The 27,443-nt window shown below is 42.2% G+C and overlaps 1 protein-coding gene across 1 annotated transcript in view; it reads left to right on the plus strand.

Annotated features, from left to right (window-relative positions):
* The window catches only part of LOC111600930 (MOXD1 homolog 2), a 68,822-nt gene that overhangs the window by 11,257 nt on the left and 30,122 nt on the right, over window positions 1–27,443 (plus strand). The window contains exon 2 of the mRNA XM_030222791.1: window positions 15,219–15,374. Coding sequence (XP_030078651.1) covers window positions 15,219–15,374 — 156 coding nt within the window. The remainder of the gene's footprint in view (window positions 1–15,218; window positions 15,375–27,443) is intronic.

Consider the following 27,443-nt stretch of genomic DNA (forward strand, 5'->3'; position numbering starts at 1 on the left):
TATTTATATGATGCGTAGGCTGGTGCACGCGTCGATATGCGTAGATGTGAGTCGCTCCACTCCCAGTTTCAGTTCTAAATCCCCAATCTCCAGTAGCTGGCTGCCTGCATGCCTGCCTGCCTGCCTGCTTGGGCATTAATGGCCGCTGACTAATGATGAAATGCGCGGCATTTGCGCTGCACTGGGTCTGAGACTGTGAGGCTGGACTTTGCCGTCATTTCATTTATGTAGAAAAGGATTAAGGCCATAAACCAAACGGTTGACGTTGGAGCTTAGCATGAAAAATGATTGTCGCTCGACAGTCGGCAGCAGCCAACAGCAGTCAGCAGTAGTCGGCAGTCGCCAGTCGACAGTCGGCAGTCGGAGTTTTAGGTAGGTGTTAAAGTGGCCGTGGCTTCCGTGGCTCTACGCGCATTTAAAAAATGTGACAGACCCGCTGCCCGTTGCCCCGCCATCCACTAACCTCAACCACTGCACAGTGGTTGCCGCTACCCGGACGCTGGCTCATAAACTGCGATTCGAGACAAGTGCAGCTAGCTTGGCATTAAGTTTGTTTAGAGTTTTCCACATCGAAGGGCGCGGCGTTTTTTTCTTCTCCAAAGCCCCTCGACTATGTGCACTTAATGGCATATGGCTGGCACCTTCCACAGACTTGATTAAGGCCAAATGCGCTAGAGGTCATTAGCAGAAGTAGCTTAAAAAGCAGCGCAGATTATTTGTGCCGCCGCTCAGCAGAAATGACGCATTTCTCAAGGAATATGATAAGCTGCAATAAGCAAATAAAAAGGCTGCATAAATCATCTTTAAGAAATATATATATATATTTCGAATAAAGCTTATAGCTGAAGCCGATTAGTTTTAATTATAAAAACACGTTTGACAATGCAAAAGGGGGCAATCTGACTTTATTGTTATTAAAAATGTTTTAAAATCTTTGTGCTCAGACTTCTGGGAGATCTCCTTCACTCAGTCAACCTTTTCTAACCTTTTCTTGGTCTACAATTCACTTATAAAGTTCATTTCCATTAATAAAATGCCTAATATTTCATTTTCTATTCAATGTTTGTTAATCTTTTTATCAGAGAGGTTACGCTTCAAAGAAGTCGCTGTTCAAGCCAAGCTCGAATTCTATTAAGTCCATTTTGCCTCTTCTTATATTTATTGTGGACATTGCAGGCTATTTGTAAAGCTTGAAATCATTTCTACAACTTCTTGCTAATACATTTGTCCGTTTGCCGAACAAATTGTATAACTTAACAAAGTTTTCTGCTTGGGGCACTTAAGGCCGGGCTCCTGGCCGGGCTCGAGGACGGGCCCACAGAGCTTGACCACAAAGCGAGCCATCACAATGGCACCCAAAGGCGCACTTATATCGCTTCATGTTCACAAATCAAACTTTTGGCCACGAGAAAAATATGCTGGCTATATCTAATATTTGGTACTTGCTGTTTGTATTTTTATTAAAAACCCGTAACTAATGATGCCTAAATTCGCAATAAAAATGACGCCGGCCGGAGTAGAATCAAAATAAGAAAGCGACAAAAAACAAGCACAATATGGTCCATTAGTGTGCTTTTTGTTGTGCTATTAGAAGAGGCTAGATGCCCAGCGCGTGGCCCCCACTGCCATCTAGCCGCGACCACAACCGAACGACCTCAATTTGAAACAATTTTAATAAAACGCAAAGCAGAGCCAAGTTTCTGAAGCCGAAGATCTAATACACTGCTAATTTTAGAAATGAATGGATTTCAATCCAAGACGATTTTTCCGAATATCCAACATAAATTTATGGAACACGAATTTTACGATCGCCAGCTAATAAGCTCCACAAAATGCTAACATATATAGGCAAACCATATGCCGTCTGGGAGCTACCTCAGCTGCAGCTAAGCAGGCTAAGCTTTCGGCTTTGTTTCTGCTCAGAGGCAGAATGGACGCAGGTGTCCACACACAGCTCAAGCAATTAACAAAGACAATCTTCTCACTCTGCTGCTGCCAACTGCTATTTAAATGCTATATTGTGTGACGAAATGAAATGAATTTGCCCGCTGCAGGGTATGCACGAGCCAAGCGCTGGCTAGAAAGCGTTGCGGTAGCTTATTGTGACAAATTTAAAGTAATTTTATTTTTATTTTGCCAACAACGGCCACAACTTTATATTGCTCAAGCACTTGGGTTACCAAAAAAAAAAAAACAGAAGAAAACCAAAGGCAAAAGCCAGCTGGGAAAATGAGTGATAGAGACAGCAATAGTCGCAGCTAGAGGGAGGCAGCAAGAGCCAAAGAGAGGAAGAGGGAGAAGATTTTTAAAAAATACTGTCAAAGTCAAAGCAGCTTTGTCATTTGTTTTTCTTTTGCTCCACATTTTTGTATTTTTATTTTGTGAAAAAGTTTGTTTCCGTCTCATTAAAGGCAAAAAGTTAGCTGACTGACGAATTCCCAGCGCATTTATTTACACCTTTTTTGATGGGCTGTGCGGGAGGCAGTGGGGCTAGGGGTGGTGGGGGTGTCGATGTGGCACAAGCCAAGCCACAGCACCGCCCACAAAACTCAATTTGCAAGCCCTTTTGTTTTGCATGTGCTAAAGGTAAAAAGCCGCAGCTTGCAGAGCAACCCAATCGAAATCCCGAACCTTGAATGCCAAAGCCAAAGCCACATGGCTCTAGGCGCGTCAAAACCAAACGGAAAATACACCAATCAGTGTAAAAAACATATACAGACACAAAGAGAGATAGACATAGAGACAGAGAGAGAGAGAGAGGCAGAGAAACGGCTGCATAAAGGGCAAAGGCGAAGAAATAATCAGTAAAGTAAAATCTGTGGCGCACCCACACACATAAACAATGAAATGTCTGGCCATATACAATATATATCTCTGCTTCGATGGACTACGAATATTATTGTTTTCAGTGTAGCCGCAGCCCCGCTCACCTGACTACATCTATGCGAAAAGGTGCAGTGGGTGAACAATTGTGCTGAGCTTGGTGGCTCCTTGAAAACCTATTGAAGCTATAAATCCTTTGTGTTTTCAATTTTTATTTTATTGCTCTCCACAGGCACGTGTGCTGCAAGTGTGGGGTCTGTATCGATGGGTGTGTGTGTGTGCATGAGTGGGAGTGTGAATGGGCGCCATTTCAGCGGCGTGACTCAGCTGGAAATAACAGCCAAAAAGCAAACCAACAGACCAACTCGACCAAACAGCCAAACAACCAAACTCATTGGACTTTTCAACTGGGCCACATTGGACATCCGATTGCACAAAAGTAAAATTTAAAAAGATACAAAACCCAAAACACTTGAGTGCCGCGTTTCGTTTCGTTTCGATTCGATTCGTTCTGGCCGTATTGGATGGGCCTGCAACTCCCCTCGCATTGGGGTTTGTTTTCGCTTGTTATTTTATTTTTTTTTTCTTTGGCTGTTTGGGGGTGCGCGCCATGTGCGCTACAATTTAAGGCAATTGAGTTAATCTAGCAATGAGTTGTTTGGCAGGTAAAGCAATTGTTTTGGATACGTGCGAGTGTTTTACAGAGTGGGGCACCAGCTGAGGGGTTGGCCGCTGTCGATAGGGGTTGCCACTCGCTCAGCTGGCCAACTCTCAAGAGTGCGAATGTTGCAAATTATGCAGATGGCCGCATCAGATGGGGTACAGAATACAATTATGTTTATCTTAGCTCACGGATCAAATACCAAATTGATAATAAAAAAGTCTGCCTCACTTTACAGACAGACTTTCGACAAGTGCCTAGGCTTATTAAGTCAACTGAACTGAACCAGATTCAACTACTTTGCTCGACATCAGAGCTTTCAAGCACAGATTAAACATTTACTATTAATAATCCTGTTCATGTACTAGGTTTCCATTTGTAAATCAGTTGCCCTGCTCGATTGTGTAGCATTTGAAATCGTTCGAAAATTGCCTTAAAAGCTTTCAAACGCAGCCATTTTTCGTTGTTTTCATTGTTGTTGCTGCTGCTGATTGTTGCAACTTTTTGCCAGCTGCGTGTGTGCTGTTCTCTTTTTCATTTGTTGCTTGTGCAGTTTAAACGTAAAAATAAATGACTTCTTAGCCTTTTCGAAAGTTTATTTTAACCTCAATGAGCGACCCGGGCTGGAAATAAAAAGCGATTGGGCAAGGGAAGGAGAGACCCACCAGAGCCCAAAGTGCACGAGAAATAATCGAATTTGAGTGAATTAAGATTGGGGAATTGATGCGAACAATAGACTAAATGGAATGGGAGTTCGAGTGTGTGTGTGTGTGCGTGTGTGTATGGCTGGAAAATTATCCTTAGAGCAAACAGAGAGTTAACAAATATGGCATGTGTGTCTCTCTCTGCTCTGTCTGTGCTTGTGTGTGTGTATCTGCAGCTGCTGTTTTCTTCTTTTTTATTTGTTTACCGATAACACTTGGCACTAAAAGGGCGACTGCCTGCCAGGGATGTCCTGGCAGTAATCAGGCGCTCTACAAATAGCAACAAGCCACTCATGCAGCATGCCGCTCTGCCCTCTCTCTCTGTCTCTCTCTCTCGCTCTCTCTTTTACTCTGTCTGTTTGTGTTTGTATTTTCATCAAATAAAATTGACACACACAAGTGTTAGCTGCTTTAGCTGACAGCTTTTGAGTAGCGAACGCGAAGGACTTCCAAGGACCGAGCTGACTTTAAGCGCTTGGTTAATTTTGCTTGCTCTCGAGCTTTTGATTTGACAGTTTAGTTAAATTAAATTGAGGACGAGCTAAACAAACCGCCCCACACAAGCAGTCGACAAGCGCAAATTGCCTTTTACCTACATCAAAAACGTCTTATATAGCAATCTAGTTATATCCTAAATCGCCCACACAAACACTGGTAGACTCAGACACAGCCCACCAAGCATTCAAGCAGCCACCCGCCCAGGTCCACAATCACACACAACCCTGTTAAAGTTCAAAAGCGTTTGGGGCGACAGGACGGGCTGGCGGGAGGCGTCAATTGGAGTTTTAACATACAAATGTAATTAAAACGTTTTACGCAGACGCCGCAGGGAACAACAAAAACAGCAACAACTACAACAACATAAAAGTGAAAGTATGTGTGTGTAAACGGAATTGTCCAACAAAAAATATATATCCTATATATATATATACATATATATTTCTCTGTATATATAGGGGGAAGTCCTGTGCAGAGAGAACAGAACAACAAGGCCGTCTCCAAATTGTTGCCGGCGGATGCAATAAGTTGCGATAAGGTGTTCATTCCCTGGGGCATATTTTGGGAGGGGATTGGGGTCGAACCTTTTGCTGAAAACAGTCCAAAATCAGGGAAAGAAATGCAAACGTGCTGCGAGCGAGCAGCCAGCACTCGGGGCAGTGAGCGTGCGTGTGTGTCAAGGCGAAACAATGGCAAATGTCGCTGTTAACCTTTTTTGCACCAAGTTCAAAAACATCTTTGCCACCCCCAGCCAGCCCCGCAGCTCCACTGCGCACCGCCTGGCCCGCTCTCTACTATGAAGCAAACAATGATATTTACATTTTTTATCTGCCTACGTAAAGTATTTTTTGTGCTTCTTTTTATTTTACGGGCAGCAGCCTGCGTAAATTTGCCTTGAAATTGGAGCACACAGAGCGAGGCAAGCAGGCCAGGAGCAACGAGGGGGCGTTGCACGTTTGGGCATTTATAAAAATGAAATAAAAAGGGCCAGCTCATATCAAAGCGATCATGGATTTATAGCCTTAATAATAGAAAGAGGATGCTGGACGGGGCGGCGAAAAGGAAATGCCACGGGATGCGGAAATTGGCAAAAAAAAAAAATAGAAACGAAATGAAACGAGTTTCTCTTGTTCGCCCAAAAGCCCAAAGCCAGACAAGTAATTAGGCAAAGGATTTGTGTCTTGCTTTGAAATACAATTTTTTTACGTTTCTGCTCGCAAAAGTATGCTATAAAAAGGACGTGAGCGTATTCGAAATGGTGTGTGTGTGTGTGTGTGTGTGTGCTGGCAACAGGCGACAAATATTTCAGAATTGAGATTTATTATGTATGCATGAGAAAATTATTTTCTAAGTATAAAAGTAAATGATATCAAAGTATACATATAAAATATAGATAAATTATTATGAAGAGCTTCTTTAAAATCACACACTGGGGACATGGCAGCCAGCTAAAAAGCAAATGTATTTATACATAATATAATATATTAAAATATATGATGCTTCTAGCTTTCATAGGACTTTGAAATAACATTAACAAATCTATTAAGCAGCTTAAAGGTGTTATTGAAATATGCATTAGGATATGTATTTCAATAGATATACAATTCAAATAGTTTCAATGGGAACCATGCTTAGATTTCTATTGACAAGCCTCTACAATACTCTATGAATAATATTCGAACAGTTCGTGTGTGTCGCAATGTCCTAGTTATGCGTTTGCTACTGCCTTTGTGACTGAACTGAATTGTCAGGGCCCAGCTCTGACAGTTTATCAAATCGTTACAACAAAAGCAAAATTGGAGCAGCTGCCAAGCAATCAAACTGCGGGCGTATAATATAATAACACATATATAATGATATACATACACATATATTATATATATATATATATATATATATATATATCGTTTTATATGTTATGCGGTGAAAATCTAATGATTCAACCCGCAAGCTAAATTGTCGAAAGCCTCGAAGAGCTCATTAAAATAATTTTGCACAAACATTAATGCCAAACACTTTTAAAATACAGACGTTGATGTTGCGTCTCTGCACTGCTGCAGCTGACGTTGAGTGGTTGAGTGGTGTCTTAGCTGGGTGCGGGCGGGGGTGGCTCAGATAACGTTGCGGCAGAAGTGTCAAAAACGCTTAATAAACGTCAATGTCAGCATTGCCAAACAGAAAATTTAACAAAACACTTTCCGGCGTGGTTTGTCAATCTCTTGCCACTGCGCGTCTACGGAACAACGGGTCTACGGGATTGTCAGCTGTTTTGCCTGGGCAAAAACAAAAAGAAATCGGGTTGGGAAAAAATCTCAACGCAATTGAATTGCGCACTCAGTCAAACAGTCAGCCCCGTCTATCAGACTGTCTGTCTGGCTGTCTGTCAGTGAGTAACCCAAGAGCAGACCAAATCGCAATCCCAATCCCAATTCGTGAACCAAATTCCGTATTCCAAGCTACAGTTTCTGCACACTTTCATTTCATTCGGGGCGCCGTTCATTCACTTGACAAATGGAGTGTCATAAATGCAGCCCTTAAGGGCGCGCAGCCCTCGGCCAGCGGCCCAACCGCTCACTTTGCCTATCGCATTTTGCCTTTATGCTAAACGACACGTAGCCAGTCAAATACACACACACACACATACACACACACAGTCATCCACTCACAGGCTGGGGCTGAGTTCGACTGTCGCTAAAAATGCACAAGGGGATTTTAAATTTATTTGAATTTGCTTTTAGTTTCGAATCGTTCTGTCTGTGTGCGCGCACATGTCTCTCTGTGTGTGTGTGTCACATTCAACAGATTTCGATGGCAGCCGTTACACAGCGTATTTAAAAAGCGGTCTCAATATACACACACAGACACTAGCGCGCTGTAAGCGACACCCACAGCACAGCCAACGCCAACGTCAACGTCAGAAATCAGAAATCAGCATCAGCATCAGCATCAGCTTCAGCTTCAGCCAGCGCACCCAAAACTGACAGCCATCAGCTTAACAATATGACAAATACAATTTTTCGTCTTTTTATTATATCATCATATCTGCTTCTACTTTTTCCTTTATTTTTCGCCACTATAAAACGCATTATATTATAATGCGCTGGGCTGAGCTGCCCCAGTGGGTGGGCGTGGCCGCTAACAGCGCTTGGGCGGCAACCGCCGGACAATTGAAAGTGATATAAAATAGTCGCACACTTTTTGTCATCATTTCATATACTATATATATATATATTCCATTTTTTCCTTGGGTATTTGTCAACAGCGCAGGGGGTGTTGGGGTTGCTCTGTGAGTGGGGCGGGGAACATGATGCCTCAACGCTCCAGAGTTAATTTTGAGTGACGTGCAAAGTTTGTTAATTGAATTTGCTTGCCTTTTGATATGTGTATGCGTGTGTGTGTTTGTCAGTTTTGATGTTGCACGAGTTACAGTGGAAACCAACTAAGTGGGTTGCTTACATGACATTAATTGAGTGAACGACCAGCCGAGCCAAAGAGAGCAACGAAATTGCTCAAAGGGTTGACTCGAGCATCAAAAAAAAATCCAAAATGTTTAATGCAAATGGGGCAGCCCCTGGGTAAGTAGCTGAGATTGCGGTCTGAGCACCTTTGGGAGTAAGCTGAACAAGATAACAGTGCTTAGAATGACATTAGAGCTATCTGAATGTATGCCATTTGTCAATTAACTCTAGCAGCAGTCGAAGTGGGTAAATCCTTGGCAAATATGTGAGAGTGCATGGACAGCAGTTACTACTGTAAATTTCCATTAATCCGGAAGCCACGTTTTTTGTTATGGCCAACTACTTTGATTGTTTGCGCTGCACTGCACATTCTCCACAATATAACAAAGCGAATGTAATTGCATATAAATATATGCATATATATTGATACACATAAATGGCATGGCATGTCAGATATGCAAATATTTCTATACCCTGTACTAGTGGCTTGAGGCTTTCAGACTTGATGCTTCAACACTCTCAGAACAAGTAATTAATATTGATAAAGAACATATTTTATTTATCAAATATGCCATACAATATAAGGAACTGACGTTTACCTCTACAAATACCATGGAAGCGCTAGAGTGGGTATTCAGCACAGTCTCAAAGCCTCGCCACTGGGTATCAGCGAGTCGTGCACTTCCCAGCTGCAGCTCTGTTACTTGTTAATCATTTTAATGGGCCACTCAGTTTTTGTGAATGACTTGTTAAAAGCTTAATGCACCAATGCATGCCACAAAGGGATGAATACAAATACATTTAGCTTTGTTTATCGAATATATTTTATTATATTATCTCAGCTTTAAGAGGTGAATTGCAACTTTTGAATGCTGCTAATAATGTTGTGAATTGATCCTGAAACGGAATTCAATGTTTGCCAGCTATGCATACAGCTCGGTTGCAGCTGCTGAGCAGGTTGCCAAATATAATCATACGATATATTGGCAGGCATCAGCTAAAGAGCATTTACACTCCATGGCATTGCACAATTTGTTGCTGTTTACTTTTATAAAATATTAACTAGCAATTTGCAGTGTCTGCATTTGTGAGATATTGCATAGGGGCGGCCACACAGAAAGTGAGCCAAATTCCAAGATGAGATGCACAGCAAATAGACAGACAGATAGACAGACGGACAGGCAGACGAGTCAACAAAGAGACTCGCCTCAAAAGTAACTCAAACGATTAAATTTGGCAGAGCTGCAGGCAGCCCCAATGAGCGCAGCCGAGCTGAGCCGAGTCGAATCAAGTCGAGTCGAGCGGAGTCTGAAAGGCACTTTAACTATATTAATTGATATAGTCGCTTGCAGCGATAATTTGCACAAGCTCAAGCCGAAAGCCTGCCAATTCCAAGAGCATCATCACAGGCACTGAAGGTAGAGATTGCGGGTTGGGGCAGAGGGATTGGAATTTGAGCTGGGTTTGGGTTTGGGATTGCAGTTGGAGTTGGAGTTGGTGTTTAGGGATTGAACTGTAGACTAAGGGGTGTCTAGCTTGATGGCTTTGCCCGCTGGCGTTCTCTCTTTTGGCGCAAGAGTCTGGCTGCCTGGCTGCCTGCCTGGCGTATACGTAATCAAATGTACATGAGGCATCAACTTTGGCTGCTGACATCGTCGATTCCTAAGCCGAACAGCATACAGGGTAACAGAGAGCACTGCGCCTTCAACATAGATCAAATACTACACTGCCAAGCAAAGCCAGGCAACCAAGCAGACAGACAAACAGACAAACAGACGGACGGACAGACAGCCCAGAGCGCAGGAAAACAATTTACAAACCCACCAAATGGCTGCGGAGGAGTTGCACAAGATTTTGGCACTGCCGAATGGTAATAGATGGCAGCAAGAGGGTCGATTCGTAAGTGCTCAAAAGGGTTCTCTAATCAAGCACACAACATTCAGAGCATTACAGTGGGTGTTTAAAGAGAAATGCAACTCAACTCATGAATTGCCTTTAAATAATTCAGCTTTCGAAAACCAGCCAAAGAACATTTTCTAATGATAGAGAAGCTTGCCTATATATATTTCCATTCATCATAAATATATATATTTCCTTCTCAGAAAAAACTTTTCAAAATAGTTTTCAAACGTCTTCATTGGGATGCCGTGGCTGGGTGAGAAAAGTATTCTGTTGAAATGCTCTTTTAAGCTAGTTAGTCTTGCGGTTGTTCGTTCCCATCTAATGGTTTTTTCGCCTGCCTACGCTCACCTGCTCGTTTCGGAGAACTTTTTGCTGTGGCCGCAAACCCCATGAGCCCCACTACATATAAATCAAAGCTGTCGGAGCGCATTTTGAGAACCTTTCTCAAAACTTCAGCTGCTGCACTTGAGCGGCACACACATGACAATAACTCGCCGACCCACCCACTGCAATGCATGTGGCATGAACTGTATGTAGGCAAATACATATTATATACACATATATGGATAGATAGATAGCTAGCATTTTCATATTTGTGTGCTATGTGCAACCAACCCTTTTGCTGTATGCATTTGTTTATAAAGCAAAATCTGAACATGTAAAGATACAGTCAGTGTGTGTGGGTGTGTGGGTGTGTGGGTGTGCGGGTGTGTTTGGCTAGGGACAGGCAAAGAGTTAAGGAGCTATATTGTGGGGGTAATAAGTTTAATGTGTGCTACAAGCATATTTTAAGACGCTCTCGCTCTGTCTTTCCATATCAATCTCTTTCTCTCTCACTCTCGCTCTCTCTCTCCATCTGTCTATCGCTGAGCTTTTCACTGCTAGCCAGCTGTCAGTTGTTGTTGATGGTTGACTGCCTGCCAGCCAGCCTGCCTGCTGCCCGCCTGCCTGCCTGCCAGCTTACATTAGCAGCATCTCAGTCAGGCATGGGCCTGGGTCTAGTGTTCAGCCTTGATTCCCCTGCACTCTCGATATATAGCGAGTACTTCAAGTGTATACTGAACACTGAACTGTCCCAGCTGACGTTGAATTATCATAAATTGCTAAAGTTTGTTTTTGGCGTAACAAAACTTGGAATGCCACTTGCTGCTGCTGCTGTTGATGCTGCTGATGCTGCTGTTGCTGCTGATGATGGGCGGCTTGTTTGTTGTGTGTGTCTGTGTCAAAAGTTTTCATCAAGCGAAAATCAGCACAATTAGGCGCATGTTATGATGCCGAAAGGGTTCAAGGCTCAGTTATAGGCTGTGGGATGGGTGCGGCACACAACCCCTGCTGCTCTTAAGTGCAGTGACAGGCTTTACATAAGTTTGTTTGGCTTTGCTCGCAACGTCAATGTTGCATAATCCTATTAAATTCCCGCTGCGGCTTGCTTGTTCGAGAAGCAGCGTAAAGGTGCTTAATTTGCCGTTGCTTTTATTGATTTCCCCTCCACACACACACACACACACACACACACACACACACACACACACACACACACTCGCACAGTCTATATTCTACACTCTTTTTTACCGTCCCGCGCTCTTACACATATTAGGGGGCGGCAGCTAAAAGGCATTAAAGTCTTGACAAGGCTATTAAATGCTTAAGAGGCAGCGACGTTAATGACAACATCGAGCACTGAAAGGGCAAACGAGGGCAAGGAAAGCGGCGACGTCATCGTTGCTCAAGCAGAAGCCTGCTCTGGCAAAGAGCGCACAAGGATTACAATTTACGAGTCCTGCCAGCCATGAAGGTGTGATAAAATTTCAGCAATTAAAAAAACGTGTGCGTTGACAACGACGACCACGAGCAGGACGAAGTCCCAACAGAAACCAGCCAAGCTCCTCCCCTGAAGTTCCCACTTTGCACGCACTACGCTCTCCTGGCATGCAACTTAAAATGAATGAAAAACTTCTCCAAGCAATTGACCGAACCTCAAATACTCTGTTCCTATCCAGTTATTACTAACTAACTGCCAGAGAGTATGTTAATATTACTATATTATGGAGTCTTGAGTTCCTTCAACTCTGTTACAAGCGGCACGACCTCGTCGAGACTACCCGCCATGGGGCAGATTTCTAAAGACGGAATTGGCGGCATTTGAGCTGCACGCATAAAAAGTTGTGAGCAGTTAAAACGTCGTTGGCATTTGAAACATTTTTGAAACACAAGAGAGCAACAGCAGCGCAGCAGCAGCTGAGAATATTGCAAATTTATGCGCCTTCCTTTTGCATAATTACCGCACAACGCGTCACCCGCAGGCAACGCTACTCTACTTCAGTTCTGCCTCCCCTATCCTCAGCCCGTGCCACGCCCACGCACACGCTGATTTTGATAACGTCGCTTGGGTGCTTGCAACATTGCAGCGCGTATTTTTAATTTCCGTCGCCGCTCGCAATTCTCTCGGCATACGCGACGTATACGCGACTTTTGGCTGCTGTTGCGATAAGCGAGAAACATGTCAAGGTGTGCGAATATGTGTATGTGTGTGTGTGTGTGTGTGTGTGTGTGTATAGAGGTAGATAATGTAAAATTAAAAGGGAAACTGTGCAAAACAGCAAGAGGAAAGGGGAAAGGAGAAAGGGCAACGGCAATGGGAACGGGAACGGAACTGCGCGTTACAGATCTTGAATTATGCGTTTGCAGATTGCAAAACAGTCGGGCGGACAGACAGACAGTTCGAAATGTTCTATCTCTTGCATAGATACGAAATATATACTATATAAATTTAGCAGAATTTATGTTAAATGTTTTCTGCAAACTTTTAATTAGCCAGCTAAATGGCAAATGGCGCAGCGTGTGATATGATTAATGAAATGCTAGCATGTAATTGTGGGCAACACAACACGCAACAGGACGATATTAATGGGCTAGGGGAGTATCGCGAGTAAGAGGGTGGGGAGGGAGGCGTAGGATCTGTCGGTGGGATGATGATATAAATTGGGGCAAATTAATTGCATCTGCCTCAGGTGTGTGAAAATTTCAGTTGTAATTAGATGATGGAAACGCTGAGAGCTGTGAGCAGAAAAGTTTCACTCCATAATGTGGGGCGATGTATCAGTGGAAGAGTAGGAGGAGAAGCCTGAGAAAGTGCCAGATAGGGATGAAGGATGATAAAACATTTACCAATACCACGCCAATTTAGATGGGGGTGTGAGAACATAGCTTGACCAGCAGCTGGCATAAGATTGCATAATGCACGCGAGCGAATATTAATTGTAAATATTAGCTAGAAGTTCGTTCATAAATCAAAGGGAGACTAAAACACATAAACACATCATTCTCTTACTTTACTGTAATAAACTGTAGTAGAGTTTATCAGTTGCAAACACTATCTGTCTTGCTCTCACATATATAATTACTTCTATGTGCTTACGAAGGCAAGCTCACTCATTTTCTGCAGTCTTATATCATCTTTTAGTCTTATACAAAGGAATAAGAACAGCTGTACAGCAGCAAATACTAGTTGTCTCTCTCACACATACACAAAAGCTAGAAATTGATCAAACACCAATGAGAAGAAACCTAAGCGGAATACTATAAATAACTGTGAATTCTCTTAAGTTGAAGAAAATGTTATAGTTAAGCTGAAAGACTGGTTTGGTAATTCAGTGTTGCACAACAGTTCTGTGTAGCCTATAAGTAGTATAATCAATCAATCAATTATTCACTTTTCGAACCAGAACTACCACACTTCTTCAGCCTTTTAAATGATCATTTTATGTGAGCGTCCACTCAAATAACACAGCCTAAATGTATTGCCAAATGTGTTCTAAAAGCCACACACACACATGCACACAACCACATTCAAAGAATGTCGAAATGCAATATGAGCAGCACTCACTCTGCAACTATATATAGAAAAATATTTGGTTGCTATATGAGGCTGTAACTGCATTAAGAGCTGAACCACTTTGATATCAGTCAAACAAATGACAAACGACAACAAATAATTAAATCAATAAAAATTTGAAATATCTACATAGAAAACTACTCAAAAATTCCATCAGCTTCAATTACCCGTGCTCTGCTGGCAGCAAAGTGAAGTGAAGTGAAATGGGTATAGGCAATGGGGGCACTTTTGACTTTTGCAACATCATCAAAAAATTGTTGCCATACCAAAAGCAACACAAGAGGTCCTGCCGCATGCTGGCAAGGATGTGCTATGAGCATAGCAAACACAACGCCCATTTGCAGTCAACTGCCAATATGCGAAGCAGCCGCCCAAAAACAATCACAGAGCATGCCCCAACACCCCCTCCTGCCCGCCACTACAACCCTCGCCCAAAAAAAAGCGACTCCCAAATATTTTCAACAGTGGCCTGTCAAAATACATGCATACAAATGTATTTGTGAGTGTATGTATGTGTGCATAGGAATTTACATCGCATACACCCAACATTCAGCTCAGACTCATCTGGCGTCTGTGTCGAGGCCTGGCCAACATGTGCCAAGGAATCGAACAAGTCAAAAGACTAAAAAAACCTCAGTCAAGAAAGGGGTGTCCTGTCTATGAAGGTGGAGCGACTACTCAAATTTAACTTGGTAAAACTCTGAAAACATTGAGAGGAGGCAAAATAATGGAAAACGAGGATAAGGGCAACGGAAAGTAAACATAAGATGGGCCCGTGTACATTTTAAGCATTAACACAAATAAATTTAAGACAATTTTATGAAATAAGTAAAAACTTGTTGAAAGTTTTCAACTAGGAGTTTCGCTATGAAAGCAAATTTCTAAGAATATTTTTATTTTTAGCAGGATTGAACCACAATCCTGTACAAAATAAATCTATTTATATGACTTTCGTGAAGTATGAACAACTCCTTTTAAGCGCTGAACGAATGCAGGGTATAAAAAAAAGAAGACTGAAAAACGCATCCCACAGATGCTGCGTGAAAGCTTGGGAGCTTACGAAGTGCCTGTGGCTGGGAGCGAAACTCCGTAATATATATATATTTAAATATATATATATATCTTTTGTTAAATGACATGAATGTGTGGCCGGGAGCAGTTGGGCTTGAGCTTGTGCCTGCCGCACAAAAGTATGCTGCAAATTAAATATTTTCGTAAATTTTTCAATTAATAACCAAAATGGAAAAGCTCACACACAGTTTTCTTCCCGCTTGCAGGATCGACACGTCACACGCAACGGCGACACGGAGCCTGTCGTGGATCCCTCCCAGGATTACATGCTGATGCTGGGCTACGAGAATGCCACCCACACCGTCCTACGCTTTCGCCGCAAGTTGGACACATGCGATGCCAGCCATGACATCGCCATAACGGTAAGCACCGTCGACGTTTAATAGATATATTGGCCAAAGTTTGTGCCAAGTGAAATTTATGCACTCACTTGTGCCATGCTTAACTATTGACTCACTCTCTCACATGCTCATAACAAGTGTGTGCGTCTCTCTCTCTCTCTGTGTGGGTGGGTGGGTATGTGTGTGTTTGTGCGTCATAATTTATGTTAATAAAAAGTTTCTTAGGTCTTGAGTTTTGGACTGATGATATAAGCGCTGCCATCAAAATACTTAACTGATTCCCGGGGGGAGTAAACAGCGGCACGTACTTACCCCCAGCCTGTTAGCGGATATATATACTTATATTTTGGGACGACTAACATGAGTCGTACATGAGCCTGGACCAATATCCTCGAGCAAATATCAACACAAGTAGTGCCGTCCCAGTGGCAGGGGTGCTGCTGTCAAAGAGGGCACGATTAAAGTTATTCACAAAGAATATGCTGTTAGGCAAAATATTTGATCTTAATATATGATGAACTTAATTGACTTGCGAGATGCCTGACATGACTTTGCGATGCCCAATTCTGGATTATTTAATGAGAGTCCTTAAAAGTATTTCCATATCAACTCGACTTTCAAGTGGCATGCCCCGTGCCATCTGATAGGCTGATAATAGAAAAGTCTTTTGCAGCAGCAACCAGCAACTGATATCAGAGCGTATCAGATGACATCACTTAAATTTAAAGACATATTAATCGTTGCCTAACAAATGCCAATCTAGTATCATTTTCATCCTATTCTCTATATTGACAGCACTGTCAATTGGCTAGAGCAAAGCTCTGCTAAAGTCGCGCAGCACTTCTGTTCGTGCTGCTGCTGCTAGAGCAAAATGTCATAGTGATAAAAGTTTTATCACGTAAAACTTAAGCGTAAATCTTTAAGAAAACTTTCTGGTTAACTAAAACAAACACGCACAAACACAAATACGCAGCGCACACACAGACACATGCACACACATCACATAGACAGGCAGACAGTCGTGGCGACAGAGACGCGCGTCAAAGCCCACTCCTAGAACCACATAACATATACATATATTAAGATATACTTGGATAGAAAGGAAAGAAAAAATTATGCACGCTCGCGTCTGTTTGTTGTTTGTGTGTGTGTGCGTGTGTGTGTATTTGTCTGTGTGTGTAAACACACATTTGGTTATTGCTGTAGCTAAACGGTTTTTCCGACTTGTCTTTGGCTGACCATTTTATTTGTCTGGCGTATTAATTGGGTTTTGTCGCGTCATCAACAGCCCTTGCCATGGGCTAAGGGTATTTGGGGTCCGAAATCTTTACTAAATCGCCAGACAAATTAGTTCGCAATGGGTTAGTGCTTCTTCTTCCTTTTGCCATTGCTGTTGTTGTTGCTGTTCATTCGTTATTTTTGAAACACAATGCAAAGTTTTAATGAATTTTGTTGCTTGCTTGCTGGCTAGCTGGCTGGCCTTTCTGTTAGCTTAAGTTTGCACAAAGTTGCAAATTTGGTTCTTACTTTTGTTTCCCTTTGCATTTGTGCTTTATTCGCTTTACTTTGCTGCTGTTCGTTTACTTTCGCCTGCGCTCTATGCCGCCCATCTTTGCAAATTTTCCAGTCAAGGTATTTTACATCTTTGTGCATTCATATTTTTGCAACACTCACTAAAACAGAAAACAAGGGAATGCAGCCAGTTCGCACTGCAGATACTCTGTTTACTCTCTTATATATATATAGATATATATCTTATATTGTAAACTAAATGGAGATGATTTATGTGCAAATTGAATGCATTTGCAGGCTTAAAGACATACACTTAGCTGCTGCAGCTAAAAAACTCGCTTTGAGCTTTGCGAACAGAGTATTAGTAGTGGAGGAAAAAACAACATTCCAACTACCCAAACAGAGGGAAGTGCCCAAGGACTGCAGGGGTCCCAACCATTTGGCAAATTAAGCGCCATTTGTTGTGCGTGCAGCAAGTCCTGAAAGAGGGAAACGTTGCAAAGGGGCAGAGAGGGTCGTTAAATTAATAATGTATTGTGTGCAGAGCGGTTTGTAGGTGCAGGTGAAGGTGCAGGTGCAGGCAGGCAGGTGATGCGGCCCACAGTTGACGAGCGGCGCTTTTGTGGAGGGGTCTTGAGGTCGGTCAAGAGGTGCATAATTTGCGCTGCACTTAAAAATTTATTAATTGTTTGGATTTTAACTGCGCTTAATGAGCGGCAATTGTGCAAATTAAATAAAAATGGGAGAAAGCCCCACTCAAATGGGGCTACGGAAGCAAATAATTTGTATGGCAAGAAAAACAAACCAAATCAAATGTGAAATTTATTAAAACAACTGAAGATTTGGGGGCAATTCATGCCGGAAGAATAATAATCAAGTAGATTAATAATTTATGGAGAGAGTATGAATTAATAGTTGGGGACTCCAGTGATGAATGTATTCGAATATCATTGAATTAGAGTTTCCTAACGCATATGTTTCTGAGTCTTGTTAGTTGCAGCAGCTGCTCTTGCCATTATTCCAGCTTTTTTTTAGCAAATGTATCTCCCAGCTTATCCTTTTTTCCCTTTCAATTTCAATTTTCAATCAAAGTTCCAGCTACTGCCACGAAAATAAAATGAAAATCATATTAATATGCTTATCATATTTTCCATGCCACTTCAAAGTGCACTGAAGCCAAGCATATGGTTTAAACCTAAGCCGCTCAAGTGGCATAATCAACCCCTAGCGGCCTGCGGTCCTGGGCGACCCCTTTGGGCCCGTTCACTTTTATATTAGATAACCAAATTAACCCAAAATAATGCAAAGCCAGAATAAACAATTTCTAAACAAACATAAAAAACGAAACAGTAAAGGAAAAGGAAAAGGCAAAAGAGGAAAAACTAAAAAACCGCCTGCACTTTCGGCCCTGTCAGCGGCAAGGCCAGGCCACATTTCCAGCTGCTTAGGCGCATAATCAAATGGCCATTTAAATAACTCCCTGGAAGGAATAGAACAAATTACATGCTTCAAAGTTTCAAAGGTCATAAAAAATTGCGTTCCACTGGCTCAGTCAATCAGTGGATATGGCTTTCAAGTTGGCAATGTTCAATTAAGCGTGCACAGCGCTGCGTCAATAAATTTTATTTTCTTATTTCTTGTGAACTTCGGCGAACCCCTCGAAACTTCGCTCGCACTCGCACTCGCTGTCGCCCCTAGCATATGTGACGCATAACCCAAAAGTTCAAAGTTTCCTCGATACATATTGCACATGGATGTGTTGGTGGTTATATAAATATACCGTTAGCAATAGACGTATGTTTGTGTGTGTGTTTATTTTTATAATTAAATGTATTAGGCGGGCAACCCTTTAAGCCATCGTATAAATAAATTGAAAAAAGCGGACATCGCGTTTATTGCACACCGCAGAATATCAACCGCAAATCGTAAAAAATGTATATATATATACCGATATTTATATATATACGAGCGCAATTTGTAACCGCCAGACGACGAGAAATATCAATCGATGTGGGTTCATTTGTGTGTAATGAACATTAATGAAGCGCAAAGAGCGTGACTAATAACAAAATTACCAATTGGCCAAAATGAATCGTGCGAGAGGGTGACTACAGTCGGCGACAGTTGGTCAACCCTTGTCCCCTATTCGCTTCGCCTGCCTTCCTTCTAGACTCTACTGCCAAATGAACTGGCCAAAATGGCAAAACGTTGGAAAATTGCAAAGCGACCAGACGAGGACAGACAGACAGAGACAGAGGAGAAAATCGAAGTCGCATTATAATAAAAATGCGCATAAACCATAAATGCCATTAAGTGCGTCATTTCAATTTGATTCTTGCGTTCAGATTTCGTGGCCTTGCCGAAATGGCAACGCCCACTTCATGTGGCAAGGCGTGCGGTCCATTTGCTGAGTTTGTCAGACGCCATTTGACGGAAACATTTTACATAAGAATACCACAAAAAAAACCAAAAAATATACGAGAGTTCTGCACATTAAATACGACGACAGCATCGGGGAGGGGGCGGGAGAAATGGGAGACAGCAGCGGGAAATGGGAATGCGAATACCTTTTCGATTGCCTCTACAGTTGGTGACTTCGCCTTTTCTTTGATGAGATTATTATGAATTTGGTTCGTCTTGAATATGTTAAAAAGTCATAGAAAAAATAATCTTTCCTCTCCTTTTATATTATATTAATTACATTTTTGAGGCAGCACAATGTGAGAGTGAGTGAGACGCAGTATAGATTTATATATTATATTACATTTTTTATTATTGCTGTCCCATTCAAGACTCCTAGTCTGATTAATACTTTTCTTAGCAAAACATTTGCCCACTTTTACGAAAATCCTCTTCAATTAGCATTTATCAATGAATCCGATTGCCTGTGTTTTAATTAAATGTTTCCAATTTTAATTGCCTGGTATTAAAGTCTCTAAAGCCCTGTTTGGTCCTTGCATTGAGCCACTCATAAAACGCAGAAACGACAACTTGACGAGCTACATAAAATTGTCATTAAGTAGCGCGGATGATTTTCATCAATCTATCCGTTCGGCTGTCGCCTGCCAGCGATCTGCAAATCGGGCGCCATCAAAAACTTTTTTAATTGCCATTTCAATCAGATGAGGAAAATGTCGCTTTGCATTAAAATTAATGTTGGGCGCCGCAACGAGGCAACAAAACTTTGATTTATGCAAATAATTAAGTAATTACAATTAATGCATTAATGCGCACAGTTCTTCCATGACTTTCATGTTATTATTAGCTTAGGCTAAACTCAAATTGAAATTGCAAAATTACAAAAACAGAGCAGCAACAACAATAACAAGAAAGAAAAACTCATTTTAAATGCAAATTTCTCTAAGCATGCCAAATTACGAAATACACGTACAGCATTCCAGGCCCGTAAGTGACAATTAACACTAATTGTAATTAGAATAATTTCATATTGTGCTGAACTTGTTTTTTTTTTCGTTTGTTTTTATTATTTTTTCTTTTTTATGCTGTTTTGTTATTGCTATTGTAGTAATTGTTTAAACTAGCCACAATATTCCGCTGTCTGGCAATTTAAAATGCAAAAACTCGGCGCAAAAAGAAAAACAAAACAAATCAAAACGCGCTGAGCGGGTGTGCTTGACCCTGTCCTACCCTGTTGGGATATGTGTGATGGCACATCAAGAGAGGTTCAAGGCAGGAGCCGACTCATAGGCTAGTTAAAGCATTAAAGGACATTAGAAATACTTTTTTGAAACATTTTTATGCTCCAGGCATATAAATATTAAGTAAAGTACATGCTTGCCGTGTTAACTTAAGTTGAAGACTTTGGCCATAACGCAAAAATATTGCCCTGGAATAGTTTATGGCTTATGACAGGCTGGTCTAGGTGCTTGCAGCTGGGCGCTTGCAGCATGCAGTATGTATGGGGCATGCAGCTCTGTAATGGAATTATGCAGTCTGCTTGCTACACATGCTGCTACAATTTTCGCTATGTGTTTATTATTTTAACACGAAACCTGCATTCCGAAGTGTTGGTGCTGGTGCTGGTGGTGGCGGCGTTTCACTACGAGTGGTGCCTGGCTGCCTGCTTCACTTGTAAACAGTAATTTTGCCCATTAATGGGCCTTTGGGTCGGGGTCGGGGTCCAGGTCTGGGTTCCGGTGGCGGCCCGGACACCCATAATAACTTTCAACACACTCACATACGAGCACACACACACACACACACACCCATACCAACTTCGTGTAATTGTTATTGTAGTTGTAGTTGGCATTGCAAGCTGGCAAAACAAAAAGGCAACAAGTCAAGTCGACAGTAATTTTCAACACTTACAGGAGGGTCGAGGCGCCATCGCCATATACTAATGCCCGCAATAAGTGTCACGAGTTCTCGAAAACATTTTCTGCTTCGATTTCGAACGATTTCGATAGGTGAAAGTCTGTAGAGATTGGTTGGCCTTTGGCCGAGAAGAATCGCAATTGATTTCCGTGGTTTGGCTTGAAGAAATCGAGACGAAAAGGATTCAGGGAATGCCCAGGACTCCTTATTACTTGATTTGACTTTGTGCAAAATGGTGCCATAAACATGAACACAAGCACTGAAACACACACGCACACACACACAATATACACACATATGTGTGCAGTTTGTCACGACATAAGCTCGCAGCTCAGATGGGTAAAGGGGCTGGGGGCTGTGTATATTAAGGCGGAATTCGCGTTACAGCAAAACACAAAAACCAAACCAAACCAAACCAAAGCACTGACTTTTATAATGAATTATTAGTGGGGAGCTGGTGCGATGGCGATGGGCAGGGGTCGAGCGGAAGGAGGGCTGAAGGCTAGCGGTTGCTTGTGTGGTATTTGCGGATCTTGCGGTCCCTGCTTGGCACTTAAAAATTTAATAGGGCTGTGACAAATAAAACACAAAAAACTCGTCGAAACGAACGTAAAAGTGCGCCAGAAAGTATGCAGCAAAATTTAATTTAAATTGATTTAAATTTTAAGCTTTTAAAATCCAAAGTTTGTCGACTGAAGTGGACGCCCCAAAAAAACTTTATATATATTTATATATTTAACAGAAAATGGAACAAATTTTCAGAGCATCGAAATTCAAATACGCTTTCACTTATGATAAGCCTAAATCTTTATGGCAAAGAATTACTATGTTATATAGATGGAAATTTATAGAGAGATTGTTCAGTATGAATTTAGCCCAACAGCTGTGGGATTTTGATTAATAATTGTTCTATCTAAGAGTCGAATAGCCCGCCAAAGTCAAATGACTTCCCTTCTGTTACTACTGCAGCAAAATTGTTCTACTTTATAGCTATATAAATATATATGTATATATATTATTTGCGTCATTTTTGCTAAAAAGGCGAAATAGCCATTGTGAGGGTATTAAAAAGAAAATGCTTTTAACTTTTTTGCTGGAAAAATCACAAGAGCATAACGAAAATATAGCTGGAGCAACGCAAAGCTGCTAGTAACTGACATTTAGGCAGGCCGAAAGCCAAGTGGAGGTGTAGCCACAACAACATTTTTGAGTGCGAGAAGCGAAAAGTGCTTTGAGTAAACCCTTTCAAGTCCTTGAGGTCCATTTAAACTGCACTTGCTGCAGCTCCTGCTGCTGCTGTTGCAGTTAGAGCGAATTTCGTTACCAAAACCAATTGGCAACTAGTTAAGGTTTTAATTTAGGATACGTCTAAATGAAGTTGGACAAAGAACTAATGATTTGCAGGCAGTAATTTGATATCTGGATATTTCCTTTTAGGCCAAGCTCGAAGAAGCTGCCTTCGATTTGCCATGCGTCGATTTCCATGACCCTGCTCCCATCAGGCTCTCTTTAAATTTCGTTCTTTCTTTATTTTTTGTGGGCCAGTTGTGTGTTTTAGTTGGACAAGAACCTTGTTGCCTAATTCATATTCATTTATTGTACGGAACTGTGCAGTGCTGTCTTTCAACTGAGAACTATAGCATCTATCTATCTGCATAGCTCTGTTGGTCTCTTTGTACCCCGGTCCACTGCCTCCGCTTTTCCATTGCCATTGCCGTTGCCATTGCAGCTGGGTGCAGAGCTCAAGCAAACTGGCATATCCGTTGCTTTATTACATTTCGTTTAGTTTTTGGCCAACTGACCACTTTTTTGCGGTTACTTTGTGTGTGTGCGCATATCTGCAAGAACCCAACCCAACTCCCTACACACAACCCTAGCCACGCCCATGCCTCTGGCCTCTGGATACTATATGAGTGTGTGTCTTAGTTGCTTAGCTGCTCGGGTTTTGCGGTTTATTCGGTTACTATTCAGAAAAAAAATGGAAATAAAAACAACTGCGAAATGAATTTAATAAACGGGTTAGCGCTGCCTGGTTGGGGGGCTGCACCATTTAACCATAAATAATAAAATAAAATAACTACAGGTTACCAACAATGCGCACACTTTACGTCGCTTTGCTTTTTTCATAAACAAATTGGTTTTACAGCTCTGCCCGGCTGGCTGAAAATGTTGCCGTATGATGCTTGCGGTTTCCCTTCTATTTTTCTGTTATTATTAGTTAATTTATTCGTGCACATGGGTCAGAGTAGCCCAGCAGGGAGTAGAGGTAGTTGCCACTGGTTAATTACTTTCGGGCGAAAGACATATCGAAGCTTAGATCGCGTTGTTCTTCGGTTTACGTTTTTGGGCTTTGGCCTGTTGCACTTGACATGGTAATCCAGCTCGGGTCCTTTTTATGGCCTTGACTGCACCCAAATACACAGCAACAACAAATTTGTCAGCCAGCGAACTCACTAAAAATGGCCAAAAATATCAGCCAGTTCCTAGTTTTGAGTTTCGAGTTCCGAGTTCCGAGCTCCCGCAGCATTCAGCAAAAAGCGAATCCTGCTGCTGCTGCTGCTGCTCTTGACTCATGACTGGCTCTCACTGGCTGCTTTTGTTTGTCATTGCATTACTTTGGCTGTTAAATCCCGCACCGAGTTTTGTATTCCAGTTCTTTGCCGTTGCCAACCGCCCGCCCGCCCACAGCCTCCCGTTGCCTCTCTGCCAATATTTGTCGCTTTAGGGCATTAAAACAAACGTTTCTCGTTGCGTTTAGCTTTTGGTGCTGCCTGCAGTTTTTTGTTTTGGCTTTCCCGTGTTTTTTGCCTAGCACACGTTTCACATGCACTTCAAGTGCCCACAACAGGCGCTGCAGTTACAGCAAAGCACACACACACACACGCAGCGAGCAAACGTTGAGCGCGAAACGCGCAAATCACGGCCCAAACTGAAGCGCAACAAGAGGAAATTGCTTAATTCTAGGCAAGCCGCAGAGCCAATGCTCTGCAGAGCTCAAACTCAATAAGCCCAATATTGAGTGCATTGCTCCGAAAAGCTGTTGAATTTGAGCAGAATTATATTAATGTCTGCATTCGAGCAGCTCTCAGTATAAATTAATTATTATTGGTGAATGATTAGTTCATTTGGGAACTTTCTTTCCTTCTAATGCACTGCAAGCTTGTCAAGGCTCGATCCACAGCACAGGCGACTCGATGAAGTCGTATTATCCAGCTCTTGCATAGAGCATTATAAGCTCTGGCCATTTCGATTGCCAGTTGCCGTGGAGCTCATGTGAGTCTCTGGCAGTTTATACAAGTGGAGGCTGCTCGTAACTTGCAACTCACAACTCATGTGTAAAATGGGACAATGCAGGCAGGTTTTAGCTTTAATAAAGCGACTATGCGAGCCGTTGCCAGACCCACAGGCACACACCTACACACACGCACACACACACACACGATCTGACAATACTGTGATGGACATCACAGCGGGTCCTGGGACCCACCGGCGACCACTTTTTGGGTCCGGACTACACATGCTCCAGCTCTCGCGCCAACTCAACTTCAGGCGCGGGATTTTGGCTGTTTTGGTTGTTCGGTTGTTGGGTTGTTGGGTTGTTTGGTTGTTTGGCTGTGTACTTGATTTTTGGGCAAAGCGGCAAATAACATTTTTGTTTGGCTTTGACGTTGTTGCAATTGCAACGGTTATTCCATTTGCTTGACAAATATACGCTGACGAGAACGAGAACGGCAACGAGCAGGAGCAGGAGCAGCAGCAGGCTCAGCAGCAGGAGAAGGTGAACGAGTACGGGCATGAGCACGATGGTAATGGCCATGGCAATGGCTTGCTACGCAGCGTTTAGTCCCCGGCCTGTAGACCTGTACACTAACAGCACAGTGTGTCCGGGAGTTCAAACTTTTAGCGGGAATTATGCGCATTTTTTTCCGGCAGGCGGCAGACGGCAAGTGGCAAGTGGCAAATGGCATGTGGCGAGCAGAGAGTGGAGAATAACGCTTAAATCCAACTGCAATGGCTGGGTTAATGGCCATGTGAGTGTTTCTGTCTGCCACTGCCAAATGGGCTTTCATGCAGCATGCAAAACAGATTCTATTGCATACTTTTTGGGCTCTTAAACATCAAAGTAATAGACAGCCGGCCTCTAGATCGACATCAAAGCTTATTAAGCTCAGGTTAAGTCCACAATATCAAAATACTTAAGCGCTTAATTGATTTGCTATCAATTTTGATACTAAAACCTAGCCTGGACAATTGCTTAGAGAACATTGGCAACTAGAATACAAAATTTGATATAATAAGTATATCCGACAGCTTGCTTAACTCGTCTAATTAAGCATAAAATGCAGCACTAGCAAATACAATAGGCACAGCAGCTGCTGAGCTAATGCAGAGAACAATTAATTAGATTGTGCATTTAAATGCAAGTCGAAGAGCGATAACAAAAGCTGCAACACTTGCCATAAATAATTTCAATTAATGTCAATTCAAACAAGAGCATTCACACACACGCACACACCTTAATTAAAGCAACTCAATTGAACGCAACAAAAATCATTAAGCCACTTAGAAACCGACATTAGAATAATAGCTAAAGGGGAACTGGAGCACAAACCAAACGATTAGTCTGAGATTTTTGACACATACTCACACACGCACACAGGCACACAGGTGTGTGTGTGAAAAGCCTAACAACAAAGTCTTGCTGCTGACTGCCACAATCAGAGCAACTGACACGGCAATTAGAACACAACAAAAACTCAACAGCAGAATCAGGTATTGGGCTGTGGGCTGTGGACGGTGGGTGGCGGGGCTGTTTAGGCCAACTGGGCGTAGTATTGTCAATCTGCCACTTTGCATATTAGTTATTGAAATCAGCTGTCAAAAAGTTGCAGGCCACAGACGTTAGCAGCAGCAGCGCACGAAAAACCCATTGATGATTGAATTGCCAATGGCTCACAGAGGAATAAGAGCACAGGCAAACACACACACACACACACACACATAAATACACTAAAGTGCTCGACGTGACCATGGCAACCAGGTGCACACAGACAAAGACACCTCTTGAAATGCTTCTGGGGAACGGTTGATTTGATTCCAGTTGCCAGTTGCCAGTTGCAAGCTCAGCTGCTGCTGCTGCTGCTGCTGCTGCTGCTGCTGCTGCTGCTGCTGAAACTTTAACAAAGCGACTCGTTGCTTTTATTGTTCGACTAACTGCGGAGGCAACGGGTAGAGTTATGTAGGGACTACCAGCAACAGAAGTGTGAATTTACGTACATGTGTAGGTATCTGCATGTGTATGTGTGTGTGTGTGTGTGTATTTTGTTCTATTTATAATTCAATTGTAAATGCATTTCAATTACGTGCACATTAAACAAGCTTGGCAAAGAGCAAGTTTTGTGGCCCCATCGCCAGCAGCAGTAGTTGCAGCAGCATCAGCAGTGGCAGTGGCAGTGGCAGTAGTGCAGACCGGGGGGCTGGGCCAGGACCTGGACCACGACAAGGACATGGTTCAACTTGACCACTTGACCATTAGCCATTAGCAGCGCCAACTTGGCGTACGTTACGTTTCGTTTGCGCTTCTGGGACAATTGGACCATTATTAAAACGCGTTGAGATGGCAAAACGCAAGTGGCAACAAAACAAAGCAAAACAAAGCACAACAGAAACTCAACTGAACTCAACTTAACAGAAGCCAAAGAGAGCAGCAACACGAGGAATAACAATGCAATGCCAACAGCAACAACAGCACAATCGTAATGGGCTGTAAAGTTTAAGGTGTGCGTGAGTGTGTGTGTGTGTGTGTCTGTGTCTGAAGAGTGTTGGATATTTGGAAAAGTTAAACAAAATAATTTACGTCAGCACACACGAGAAAATAAATAAAATTCCAAGTTATTTAATAGATGTGCTCCTTAGAATGATAAAATCATTGAGCATTCGTTTGTAGTAGTATAAATTGCATTTTTACTTCATTGTTTTACTTCCATTGTTTTATTGTTGAGTGCGACTTTTACTTTAATTCTTGCAAAGAGACTTTATCTCGCTTCCACACACATACACAGAGCCAGTTTAGCTCGCGCTGCACACTGAAACATTTATGTCCCACTCACTCATACACAGAACTCGCTCAGTGTATGTGTAGATATAAATGACTTAAATGAATTGTGTGTCTTTCAGTAATGAAATATAATAAATAATAAAACAATATTAACAAATATATATGTATGCAGCAGCAATAAGGTT

The sequence above is a fragment of the Drosophila hydei genome, unplaced genomic scaffold (genome assembly GCF_003285905.1).
Source record: "Drosophila hydei strain 15085-1641.00,03,60 unplaced genomic scaffold, DhydRS2 tig00000001-arrow-pilon, whole genome shotgun sequence".
Taxonomy (NCBI): domain Eukaryota; kingdom Metazoa; phylum Arthropoda; class Insecta; order Diptera; family Drosophilidae; genus Drosophila; species Drosophila hydei.